Source organism: Callorhinus ursinus, unplaced genomic scaffold (genome assembly GCF_003265705.2).
Source record: "Callorhinus ursinus isolate GAN/ISIS: 27379988/994484 unplaced genomic scaffold, GSC_fseal_2.0 scaffold4, whole genome shotgun sequence".
NCBI lineage: Eukaryota > Metazoa > Chordata > Mammalia > Carnivora > Otariidae > Callorhinus > Callorhinus ursinus.
The window spans coordinates 107,086,759-107,100,236 of record NW_027397066.1 but is presented as its reverse complement, the minus strand read 5'-3'; the positions used below and the strand labels follow the sequence as shown (position 1 = coordinate 107,100,236).

General features: G+C 44.1%; 1 protein-coding gene across 14 annotated transcripts in view; it reads right to left on the bottom strand.

The window, feature by feature from the left end:
- Window positions 1-13,478, bottom strand: part of JADE1 (jade family PHD finger 1) — a 59,285-nt gene that overhangs the window by 33,818 nt on the left and 11,989 nt on the right. For 12 of the 14 annotated variants that reach the window (XM_025874174.2, XM_073892257.1, XM_073892254.1 and 9 more), the window contains exon 2: window positions 7,658-7,735. In XM_025874174.2, the coding sequence (XP_025729959.1) occupies window positions 7,658-7,709 (52 nt within the window). In that variant the 5' untranslated portion in view covers window positions 7,710-7,735. Of the gene's footprint in view, window positions 1-7,657; window positions 7,736-10,137; window positions 10,398-13,478 lie in introns of those variants that run through there. The other 2 variants (XM_073892259.1, XM_025874177.2) reach the window with 2 other exon arrangements.

The window sequence follows — 13,478 nt, the reverse complement described above, 5'->3', positions numbered from 1 at the left end:
AGGTAATTTGCATAAAACCTAGATTTTGCTGCTGAACGAGGTGAGAATCTGGACAGAGAACTAGAGGACCCTTCCATGTCCAACAGCAGGTATTTGTTGCTGATGATCTCTTTTCTGGTTTACTTGCTTTTAAGCACTGTCAAGAGCCATCAGGCACAAGACACAGGTGACTACAACATACAGTATACCTAAGTTGGTATGGTGCACACAGCAGATTCTCAAAAAAAAATTAAGTGGAAAAAAAATATAGTGGTGTTGAGAACAGTCACGCTCAACAAGAATCACCACCACTGTAACTCAAGAACTGAAGGTGGCAGGCACCAAGAACATACCCGCTTTACTTATCAGAAGATAGGTTTGGTTTTGTTTTTAAAGATTGATTATTTTAGAGAGGGAAAGACAACACAAGCGAGGGCAGGATGGGGGGAGTGGAGAGAGTCTCAAGCAGACTCCCCACACTGAGCGAGGAGCCTGACACAAGGATCGGTATCAACCCTGAGATCGTGACCTGAGCCAAGATCAAGAGTCAGATGCTCAGCTCAACCAAGTGAACCACCCAGGCGCCTCTAGAAGATAGGTTTTAAAAAAAAAAAAAAAAAAAAAAGATATTTGAGTTCTAGGAAAACGAGGTCATGGAAAATAAAGCAAGAATGCATTTAAAGACAACTCGCTGGGGCCACTGCCTCTTGACAGGAATGCACCAACATCTACAGAAACATTCACAGAAAGCCTACAGGCCAGAGACTCAAGCCTTGACAGTATTATACCAGTTCTCTCTACAGCAATGCTCTCTCTCCGTGGAACCTCCCAAGTGGTCAAGAAGCTCCCAGAATATCATTCAAGCAAAATAATTTGCATCCCCTTTTAATTAAAAAAAAAAAAAGTTACGTTACAGAATTTTTTTTTTAAGAGAGAGGGAACACAAGCAGGGGGAGTGGGAGAGGGAGAAGCAGGCTTCCCGCCGAGCAGGGAGCCCGATGCGGGGCTCAATCCCAGGACCCTGGGACCATGACCTGAGCCGAAGGCAGCCACCCAGGCGCCCCTACAAACTTTTTTTGAAGTATGTTGGGTGAAAACAAACAATGTAACCAGAACTGAGAGTATTTCAAATACCACAAGGACCAGGAGATAGTGATTTACGCTATAGCCACCTGTGAGTTCTTAAAAACCATGTGCTAAGATCACACTTGGTTGCTGTTGCATTTTGTTTTTGTTTTCAGAATGTTAACATTTAATGGCACACTAAACTAAGACTATAGCAAGTAAAATTCTTTTTTATTTTCTTGTTGCTTTCAGGAGGAGTTGGGAACTCTAAAAATTTGGCAACGATGTCTAAAATTACTTAGACATACACAAGAGAGGATTTCCTAAAGTTAAGTCCATCTAGCGACAAGTTTAAGTGACTTTAAAAATTCTGGACATGTACACCATTTAAGACAATTCTCTATTTAAACACTGGAAAGAATGAACAGAGAAAATATCTTGTTTTAATATCCCCAAACTCCCACTGAAACAGAACTCTGTGGGGGTAACAATAAAAGTTATAATAAAAGGCTCATAGATCACAGCATCATGAGCATGGATCCTGTACATGCAGAGCACTCAACCCTGTTTTCGGGTCCTACTAGGCAAGTATCTCGAACACTCTCCTTTGAAATTAAAAATAGCCATGCTTCTTGCCCTAGATCTAAAATAAGGAAAAACCTCAAGAGTAAATCTAATACCCACTGCACACACTCCACTGGTAACTTGTGTGTGATAAGCCAGGTTGCAGAGCGCATGTGAGGTTCAGAACTTGGAATGAGTGGTGGTCTGGGTGTTCACACCATCACAAAATGAAAACTATGAGAGAACCTCACCACTGACCAAATACCAAATCTCCTATGTCTCCAACACTGCTTTGCTTCTAGATACTAAATAACAGGCTGGTGTCTTCAGGAATGTTAAGCCAACTTAACAAAGTAAGGCACTTAGGACCAATGAGTATCGAGTCCAGTAGGTCAACTGGTGTCACAAAAGTGCAGACCCAAGACACACCCCTATGCATTACTTCAAAGCTAGGGACAACCCTGTGCAAATAAAGCACTGCTGTGGAAATTCCCACCAGAAAGTAAGCAAATTTAATGTAGTTATTAACTATTTGCTTTAATTGCATGATAGAAGACTCTCATATAGTTGCTGTTTCTAGCAGGGGCTGACCCTACACCTCCCACAGCTCCGCCATCCCAGCATAGCTTAGCTCCACTGTCCAACTCACTTCCATATTCCACAATACAAAAGCTTCATGCATATATTCAAAAAACTGGCTCAGGAATGTTTCACCATAAATATACTTGGGCCTTTAGCCAACTGACACACACGTGCTTCAGTTACCCAGTGCTCCTGCCAACGTACAAGTCCAATGGCTACAGAAGACTAGTCCATGGACTAGTTTTGTGCTAATTGCTCCTCTAGCCCAAGAGGATGCTTGCTCTGCCTCTCAAAGCCAAGCCACAAGTCGGGTTTGAAAAGGGGCAAAGCCATCTGTGTGTGTCTTGAAGAGACTTGGGTTTCAAGAATGCCTACACAATCCCTTAGTGTCACAAGATGCAACTGATGGGGGGAAAGAACAAATAAAAAGTATAGTCAAATATGAATGGAAGTGGAAGCAGAGTTAACTTTTATGCAAGAGAGAAACCACCAAAGACTTGCATGAAGGTAACCAAGCACAGCCAATTGAATTAAGAAAATGAAGGCAAAGTTATTCAAAAATGTAAGGAAACTCATTAAATGCAATGAGACATAAAGAGGTACAAGGCAGAAAGTATGTTTCATCCACTAAAATTCTGGTCCCTCTTCATTGTTTATCTGTAAGCTGGAGAGTGCCCAGAAAAACAGAAGTCCTCCTATAACTTTATGTTTACCCCTCATCAACCTGAATTACTAAATGCAAAATCAGTAGGTTTGAATTTTGCTCAGCACTCTTTTTTGTGCATTCATCATCACGGGTGATGGAGCAGAGCTCAGCTGGTAACTGGAGAAGGCGAGAAATGTTTCGGGGACAAGTACAGGTGTGGAAAGTAGGCGACCAAGGAGGATCCCCAAGGTACCTGGTTCCAGAACCCCAGCAACATTCCAGGCCTTCCCACAGGGAAGTCAACACGGCCCTGACAGGAAATTCAACAGGAAAAGCAAGCCCTGCTTCACAAACTTTAAAGTATCAGCACACTTCTCTCGTTATTTGTAAAAATTTAATTTCCCTCTGGGTCTTTGAGAGGCACATTTAAAAACAACCAAAAAACCCCAAAAACATCATTTACATTTGGCTCCCTTATCCTAGCCAAAGATCCCGTATTTTGAAAAAAAAAAAAAAAATGTGCCAAAAGGGCAGTATTCATTAAGTAATATGTAATTCTTGTCTTACTTTTACAGGGGAAAAAAAAAAAAAGATGGTGGTCAGAGCTGTTAATTGGCCTGAGATAACAATCCATAATTCCTGCCAAAAGAAAGGACACTCAATGCTTTAATTAGCCTCTGCAGCTTTATTGAAGATAAAAATGCAATCTCCTTCAGGTTTTGGAAATACCAACAATAGCTGGTGGATCCCATTCCCACATTTGCCAGAACTCCTAAGGACAGAGCATCCTGGGCTGGGAAGCAGGAAATGAAGGGCTTGTTTCCCTGGGCCACACCCTGGCACAGTATGTAACTTCAGAGACTGGCGAGGGCCACCCAGTCCCAGGAGCCCAGCAATTACAGACACAGCCGGCAAACACCCCAACGCTACTTCATCCAACCAGAGGGCCAGCCCTCCACAGGGCACCTGGAGAAAGGCTTCCATAGCTCCAACTACAGCTGGATGAGGGCTCGCACTGGCACAGAAAATGCCCATCCAACCCCAAACTGTAAATACCACACCGGTATTCCCCTGGATCAGGCCAGCAAACAAAGGGAAGGACTCCAGCCCAGAGGCCAACAGGGCCCTGCCATGGCTGCGGCCGGTGTCGTGGCCCCACGCTGACGTCTGTGGCGGCCTCTCCTCCACTTGGACAAGTTCTGCATCAGACTGGCAACTGCTGCCAAAATTCGGTCAGGGCTGGAGGCTGGGGAGGCTGGGCAGTGGCCACTGCACAGACCCAGACCTTCTTGCAATCAGGGCTTTCCAAGTGCCCAGACCCTCCTGAGGGCGGGCCCAGTTCCATGGACCCAAATGCAAGGGCAGAAAGCACTCCATTCAGACCACCATGGGCTGACACAAGACGGGCTCCAACACAAATAAGCTGGCTGGTGCCAGAGGCCTATGCTGTGAAGCAACTTTCCTCAGAGAGGGTTGGAAAGGGTATTCCATGGCATGGATATGTACAGATTGTTACAAGCTTTGGCATTCCAAGGTTCTTCATGAGAGCTGTTTGTTTACTACTATCATCGCCTACCATAACTACCAACTCATTAAGCCCAGACAGACAGTACAGTCCTAAAGCATCAACATATGCTTTATACTGAACCAACTATACGACCAAAGGATGGCCCGCCTACCTTCTAGTAGAGCTATCATGATTTCCACATCTAGCCTAGAGTAGGACAGAACCCAGCTTTGTGGTCTACCTAGTTTAACCCTCCAGCACTCTATAAATATTAATGCTCCTTAATGCTCTGCCTCCACCTTCTTCAAGGAGGCCAGCACAGATAGGAATGTATTAAGAGGAAGAAGGAAATGGCTGTCACCCCATTAGTGAACTAATTTTGGTGAACTCTGGGCACTCTCTTCCTCCTTCCTTTCTAACAAGAGTTCTGGGTGCAAATTCCTATTTAGATAAAACACCTGGTCTTCTAGAGCTGTTCCATGCTTAACTGTGTCCCCCAGAAATTCATATATATATATATATATATATATTTTTTTTTGAACAGGAAAAAACGGGGAGAGAGGGAACACAGGGGGGGGGGGGGGGGAGAGGGAGAAGCAGGCTTCCCGCTGAGCAGGGAGCCCGATGTGGGGCTCGATCCCAGGACCCTGGGATCATGACCTGAGCCGAAGGCAGATGCTTAACGACTGAGCCACCCAGGCACACCATTCATACGTTGAAGGCTATCCCCAGTACCTCAAAATGTGACTACATTTGGATAAAAGCCTTTAAAGGGGTGATTAAGTTAAAACGAGTTCATTAGGGTTGACCCTGATCCTATCTCACTGATGTCCCTAAGAGGACAGTTAGACACAGAGATGCCAAGGGTGCACATGCTCAGGAGACCACGTGAGGACACACTAAGAAGGCAAGCCAAGGAGAGAGGCCTCAGAAGACACCAGACTTGCTGACACCTTCATCTGACACTTCCAGAACTGTGAGAAAATCACCTGTTGTTTAAGCCACCCAGTCTGTGGTATTTGTTATGGCGGCCCAAAAAGACCAATACAAGGGCCTCTGGGGCTATTAGGAGCCTCTGGGCAGCTGAGGAGGAGTAAAATGGGCCATGGTCCAGAATTGCACTGTTCAACATGGTCATCACTAGCCACGTGCAACTTCTCTTAATTTAATTTTAATTAATTAAAACTAAACAAAATCTTAAAACCCAGAGTTCCTCAATCACAGCAGATTAGAACATTTCTATCCTATTGGGCAGCTCTAGACCAGAAAGGGGAGGGCTCTGAAAACGTTCCAGAACCTTCTAAGATTTTAAGTAACCTCTATACCCAATATGGAGTTCAAACTCACAACCCCAAGACTGAAAGTCACATGCTCTACGGACTGAACCAGCCAGGTGCCTCCCCGAGAACCTTTTCTAACCCAATTCTCTCAGGGAAGAAATGAAGCAGCAACAAGAGCAAATAAAGTGAGCATAAATCTGTTGCTCAATGCCAAAAAATATATTAAAATAGGACTCTAAGTTTTGTATTGAGCATTATTAGTATGTGAAAGTAATTCATGAAACCTTCTGATTAATTCTGAACCTAAAAACCAAGACTTTTTAAAAATTGCTGTAGGACAAAACTGTGTATTTGAGTAAACAGCAAGCATTATTGAGTACTTTAAAATTGCTGTAGGACAAAATTGTGTATTTGAGCAAACAGCAAGCATTTATTGAGTACTTATGACTCCTGAGGACACTCTGATAGGCCCACAGGGTGGCAGAAAAGAAATATCTCAGAATGTTTTTGCCTCAAGGAGTAAAAAACCTAAGTAAATATCAGAGAAAAAAAAAACAGGTAGTGAGGGCTGCATACAGACAAGCAGTAAGAAGTTCAGAAGGCTCCCCCCAAGGGCTCTCCTCAGTGATTTTAACTGCCTGTGCCTGGGCACAGACCCTCGACACCTTTCCCTGAAATACAAGGGAAGTCCTGCTCTCCATATCTCTCCTTCCCTCACCCAGTTAACTCTTGCCCTGTGCCAAACATAGCAGCTCCCACTGTCTGCCCCCAAAGCCCCAAGCCCTTAGCTCAAGACTGATCCTTAGCGATCTTGTCACAGCTTACCATCACATGTACCCCAAACACCCAACACCTCTCCTAGAGCCACCAAATCTACATCCCACTGCCCCACACCTGTCCCCAAAGCTCCCCTACAGAATGCCATGTTTGAGTTCTTCTGCTTCTCAGGGTCCCTCCCCCTAGGCTTCTCATGGCTGTCAGTGTGGCCCACCTTTAGCAGCAAAGCCTTGGGTCTAATTTACAGCTATTAGTGTGCTGACGGCTTCAAGACCAGAAAACTGAAAACAATCCTGTTTGCCTAAAAACTATTTCACCCTTCAGGACCAGCCCAAATGTCAATCCTGTCTTTCCCTGGCCCTCCTGTCCTCTGAATTTGTGCCTAACATATATGCATCTCCACCAGGCATCAAAAAGACATCTCTATTACTCCCCTACTGACTTTCTGTCAGAGCTGGATTTTACACATGTCTAAGACAGAGTTCCTTGAAAGGAGGCCTAATACCTTTCCCATCGTGCAGCAGAGCAAGCAGGTTTCCCAAGTTTAATTTGTAACCTAAAACATAAGCTAACAGGCCGGAGCTCAGGCACTGTGTGCGCTAGGTACAAAATTTCCTTGTTATCTGAGAGGAGCTCTTCAAGTAGTATGTTAGCTTCTCAATACACAGAAGCTGTATGACATTTATTTTGACTGCCTGGAAGCCAACTAACTTCTAGTTCTCAGCTGCACTGTGAAAATACGAGGATGCCAGAGAGCAGAGATGCAGACAGTAGTAGTATTAAATACAGTCACATTAAAAATCAAGTGAAGAGCACGGACTCTCGACTCACTAAAAACCTATACTTAATATTCTCACATCATACTAGGCAGTTTTCAATCCCCCCTGTATCAGGTTGGACTAGTTGATAATTAACTGGCTTCAATTAAGTTCCCTCTTCATAAATAGCAACTCTAAGTGCCATAAATGATGTTTAGAAAAAACAGACACACCAGTAACTCTTGGAACTGGATTATTCATCCTTGGATAACAAACAGGAAGCCTGAGGAATGCCCGCCTGCAGTCAACCTTTCCAGAAAGACTTGGTTACACAGACCTGCAGTATCACACTCAGATGTGATTCTCCGGGCCTTGGCTTTCTCTGACCTGCCTGATATGCCAAGGGCCTCAGCTATTTAAAGCATTACATTAAAAAAAAATGTGTTTTTACACTGACCCAAACCCAGGCAGGCTCCAAGAACAACAAAGCAGGACTTACTGCCATTGTCGTCAGAATCCTCACTGCTGCTGGGAAGGCGACCTCGTTTCATGATCTCCCGGGGAAACAGCAGGCAGCCTGCAAAGCAGTGAGACAGCACTTAACCCAAGATGATAATACACAATCATCAAGTTGTGCTTCAGATGGCAGCCCAGGATTTACAGCACACAAAAGCAAACAATCGGCTTTAAGTAGCATTTGAACTGTAAACAGTAAAAAGACCAAAGATACATAATTAGGAGCAATCATTAACAGAACAGGTCCAAAAAGGGGAGGGGAAGTGGAGAAGTCGCGTATCAGTAGGTCTCCCAAAGGTGCCAGGTTTCTCTCTAGTTCCGAGGACATTATCTCTACAACTACTCCAGGAGTCTTTTTAGCTGACTGGCGACAAGCATTGCAGGAAAAACCGGCGGCAGTGAGCACAGTGCCTCTCACTACAGACAGATTCATATTTTACGCATGTATATGGGGGATGGGGATGAGGCTGTGCCTGAATGTGTGAATATTTACACTGCACTGGGCATGATTATGCTTCTCAGGCAAATTTCGCTAAAATAATCCTAAAAGCCAAATAACCTGGATGGAGTTCTAGGAACAAAATAAATGGGGTATTAGGAAAGCAAATATCTCCTCCAGCCATCTCCAACCCCTCAGCATTCACAGCTCCAACAGGAAGGGACCAGACATAGTATCTGATCCAGCCCCCTCCCCTTTACTCCTGAGGAAACTGAAGCCAAAAAAAGTTTAAGCAGCACCTTGCCCAAGGTCACACTGTTGGGGGGGGGGGCCTTCAAATTCCAAATCCAATTTCACTGAACCTCACCCAATGCCTTACAGCCTGGTCCAACCGACCCTAGCCAGACACCTGGCCCACCTTGCTGACTCCTTCCAGGTGACAACAGGCCTCCAGCATCACCAGGTAAGAGAAAGACTCTACTTAGGAAGGAGGACAGTGGACAGGGATTAAAAGCCAGTCAATGAACTAACTTAAAAGATGGATTCCCCGGTCATATTCGCATAGGGAGCTCTCTAAAGAAATCCAAAAAGCTTTTCCAAACTGAAATTACTGATTCCCTTGCCATTTTTAGGAACTTGATCTTACTGATCTTACGATTCCTGATGAGAGAGGAGGGCTTTTCAAGTCAGAAATACCCACCCAGCTCCTCAAGAAAAGTACATCCCAAGCTCCTCCTCATTGGGAATCAGAGCACTAGAATGTGGTGTGTTTCTCACAGCCTGGAGCACAGGAATGGTGTGGATCAAAATGTGGAGAACCACTGTGTTAGAACAAGATAGAAACTAGAAACCCAAGCTCCACTCTAAATGGACCTATTAAAGAGCAGACCAAAAAAAGCAGAAAACCCATCATAAAGTGCAATCTGTTTCCAACTACAAAAGAGACCTATATGATTGACTCTAATGTTCAGGCCCCTAATCTACAATTCCAACACTTTATATTTTCTTCCTGAGACACCAGTTAAGGTTTGTGGGTTTCTGTTCACCAACTGATTCTTCAAAAACCATTAATGAAAGAATTTAGCAAGTGGCAGCCCAGATGGGTCATGGGCTATCTTGTGTGCTGTTTCATACTGTGGTGCAGGGTCAGTCCTAGAACCCACCCACCCCTTTTCTGCAGAGCCCCATTCACCCATAACTAACTAACTAACACCCAGCAATCTATAACTTGGCCTGGGGCAGACCCATTCCAGTCAGAAGCTTCCACACCCACACCTGTGGCCAACTCCCCACTTGGAAGGACTGTCTTCCCTGCCCCGTCACCACATGCCCAAAACACCAACTACTGACAGCTAAACACTCCTCCAACCCCCCAGGGAGGGCAGTCCCGTTTCCCTTCCAACAGGAGGCTCAAGGGGAAGAGGGAAAAGCAAAAGATCACTCGTTCCTAACTGCTTCAGCTCCCCAAAGCCTCCTTACACCAAACAGCTGGAAGGAAGGAAGAAAGGGAGGGAGGGAGGGAGGAAGGGAGGAAGGGAGGAAGGAAGGAAGGAAGGAAGGAAGGAAGGAAGGAAGGAAGGAAGGGCGGGCAAACTACCTAAAGAGGAATTCCTTAAAAGTAAGGGTGTGATGTGACAAAAGAGGGATGCAGCTCCCACCTCAGGAATGGGTGTGAGAACTGAGGGGGAGAAAGAGGCTGAGAAAGCCCAGGAAACACTCCCCAAGCTAGAAACAAGAAAACCAGTGCTGATCACATCTCCATTGATTCAGACAACTTAAATTTATCTAAATAAAGAGCTTGAAGAACTTCACATCTTTTTCAATCAAAAAGTCTTCCTCCTAGCCTTCAAACACAACTCCCAGAGAAAACACCCAATTCAACAGTCACTAAATGAAAAATGCAAGCATTGGCCAAAATAGAATGATGCTCCTAAACACACATAAACACTCTCTCAAGCAAAATTATGCAAGTAAAAGAAGAATAAAAATAGCATATCCTCCCAACGAATCCCATTTTCACCCACCCTGAAAGATGTTGAGAAATGAAGGTTGAGAATGCTGTATTGCACTTCTTCAGGGAACCTGGCTCAATAATGGGGGTTAGTGCACCGCAGAATTTCCTCCTCTGTTGCTCTAATGTACTTAAACTTGACATCAGGCTGATTTATCTCACCTGGGGTTACATGCTGTATCAAAAAATCAAAGTACATTTTAGTATCTTTAAGATGCACAATACAGTGGTTGTACGCTTCAAACATCTGTCCAATAAAATCCAGTGTGAGAAAACAGAGGGCCCTCCTCATCATTACCTTTGCTGACTCTTTTAGGGCATGGCTGATTATTATCTAGACGAAAGTAGAATAAGTAATAATTAAAACTCACAACCCTCCAGAGAAAGCACAAGAAGATACAATAGCATATAATGCATTCCACAAACATGTGAAAACCTATTAGTAAACTATTAGTAAAAAAAAAAAACTAGGAGGCGCTGGAGAAAAAGAACTTGCTCCTGACCTCATGGAACTCCTGGTCTGGTTGAGAAGATAGACAAGTCAACAGAAATTCAGTAATGGTGGGGCACCTGGGTGGCTCAGTTGGTTAAGCGACTGCCTTCAGCTCAGGTCATGATCCTGGAGTCCCAGGATCAAGCCCCACATCGGGCTCCCTGCTGGGCAGGGAGTCTGCTTCTCCCTCTGACCCTCCCCCCTCTCATGTGCTCTCTCTCTCTCTCATTCTCTTTCAAATAAATAATCTTTAAAAAAAAAAGAAAGAAAGAAATTCAGTAATGGTTAGTGCTTGACAGTGGTAGACACAAGGCTCTGTAGGAACAGAGGTTGATGGAGTCAGGGAAAAATTCCCTGAGCAGAATCCTAAAGAATAAGGGGAGGTAGCCAGAAGTGGAAGCACAACATTTCGGGCAAAGCATTGTAATATCTGACAACATACACGTGACCTACCATAGTACTTTGCACAGCATCTTCACATCCAGAATCTTACTATTTGCTCAATTTTTTACATATATATATATGTGTGTGTGTATATATATATATATATATATATATATATATCCCTTTTTACTTTTTATCCAATTGCCAAGCCTTACTGATTCAAAATGTAGGACTCTTTCAAGTTCCCCTTTGTCTCACAGATTTGTCTTCAAACACCTAGATCTGGATAGCTTTAAGCACCTCCCTTCCATTCTCCATGCCTACAATCTCTTACCCCTTCTGAGTATTACAATAAATTAATCCTTTCTAATAGGGACCACATCAAGTCATTCCCTATACAAATCTCTCCCTCTGTTGCACACTTACAAATGGGTTCAGCCAGAAACTCAGATGTTTTCTGCCACCTGGCCCCTCGCAACTCTACCCAAGCACTCTCCTAACATCTCCCCCTCGGCTAGGCTTGCCTCTGCTGCGCCAGGTCTCTTTCTGTTCTCAGCCTCTGCTAACGTGGCTTCTTTGCCCTTTTCTCCCTACCCCTCAGCCCCACCTCTTCTTGGGACCTTGGCACAAAGCCACTAAGCACGGTCTACCATTCCAATTAAAAGCACTTACATTCTGTACCACTCATTCCATCTTTCTTCTTTTAGAACTTTTTCACCCTGCTTTCTAACGTGTTATTTTCTTTAATAATCAATTCTTGCTCTGTATCATCACATAAATGTTCCATGTATGTGTGTCTCTAGAAATTTATAGAGTTCTTCAGAACAGAGATACTCTTTAATACGAAAATAAGACATCATGGAGAGGATCCTGAGGAAAATAACCTCATAGGACAGCTACAATAAGACACACCCACAACTCTGGGTTCAGTCCTCACCCAGACATTCTGCCTGGTTTCATCAAAAGTGACTCAAAGTGATGCGATTTACAGGAGCCTGGAATGTCCATTTGCTATGAGAAGCAGAACAGCTAGGCAGATAAAAATACTAATTATTAGGCATTTGGGACTATGTCCAAAGAGAGGAAGACTACCTAGGAAGCCTGATTATAGTAAGAACATTGCCTGGAAAGGCCAAGTTAAGAGGAGGTCCTTGGCCAAAGACTCTAGCTGGATGCGTCAGGTGCCAATCCTCGGGCACCTCTGCTGCACGGAGGGATGTGCCAAGGCGAGCAGGCCCATGTGGTGGCTGCTCAGGGCACCACCTCCTCAGGAAGCACAGGCACTATTTATATGACCATCCTTGTGGACATTACATGCAACTCACTTTCCTTCAATCTTCTCTTTGCACAGGTTAAAACTAGTGGATTAACTAGTATATTAATTGATTTAATTTTTATTGAGTTGGATACCCGAGACATGGTGAATAAGATACGGAATGGCCCAAGGAAGATACAGTAAGCAAATAACTAGACAGGTAGCTTCACGGTGGTAACTGCTATAAAAGTTACGGGATTGCCATTCACGGATTCCAGTGGGACATGGGATACATAAAGGAGATAGCAAGGTACCTCCACACCTTGGAATGTAACTCTCCTCAGACTGAAATTGGGGGAAAAAAACATCAGCACGCCAAAGTTAAGAGCAGCCATTAGCTGAAGGAATCCATCCCCAAGGTGGCTCAGGAATTTACCAAAGAGTGAACTGTGTAGTTCAGTGGCCTGGGTGTGGTCCCAGGGAGGCATGACTGGTATGTGATTCTGAGGAAGAAAGAATGAGAAATGACCTCCGGAATAAGGAGTGAAGGGGTTTTACAAAAGAGTAAGATGATTAAGAATTTGAGAATGTTTATTTAACGCTATTCCTGGGAAAGAGGGACCGATTTGAGGAAAACAAACTGTCCAGTTACTAGAATCACTCTCTGTGGCATAACAAGACCATTTATCAGGCCATAAACTCTACAGTTATAAGGATTACACCCTAGTGATTTCAATTATCTTATGGTTCATATGTAGTCAGGTTTCTTCCTCAAAGTATCTATTTTACCCATTATGTTTCATTCTTATTTCACTCTAAAGAAGTTCTAGAAGGTACTTAAACACCTCTAACTACTTCTCTGTTATCACCTAATGCAATGCTATGTATTAAAATAAACTATTGGATGAATGAGTTCTCATACACAGTGTATCTTTTTTTTTAAAGATTTTATTTATTTATTTGACAGAGAGAGAGAGAGAGAGAGAGAGAGCAAGAGCAGGAACACAAGCAGGGGGAGTGGGAGAGGGAGAAGCAGGCTTCCCGCTGAGCAGGGAGCCCGATGCGGGGCTCCATCCCAGGACCCTGGGATCATGACCTGAGCCGAAGGCAGACGCTTAACGACTGAGCCACCCAGGTGCTGCCCACAAAGTGTATCTTATGCTCACTGAGCTTTATAGAATTTGAGATGCTTTCACTTTAATATCTAACTGACCTTTAACTG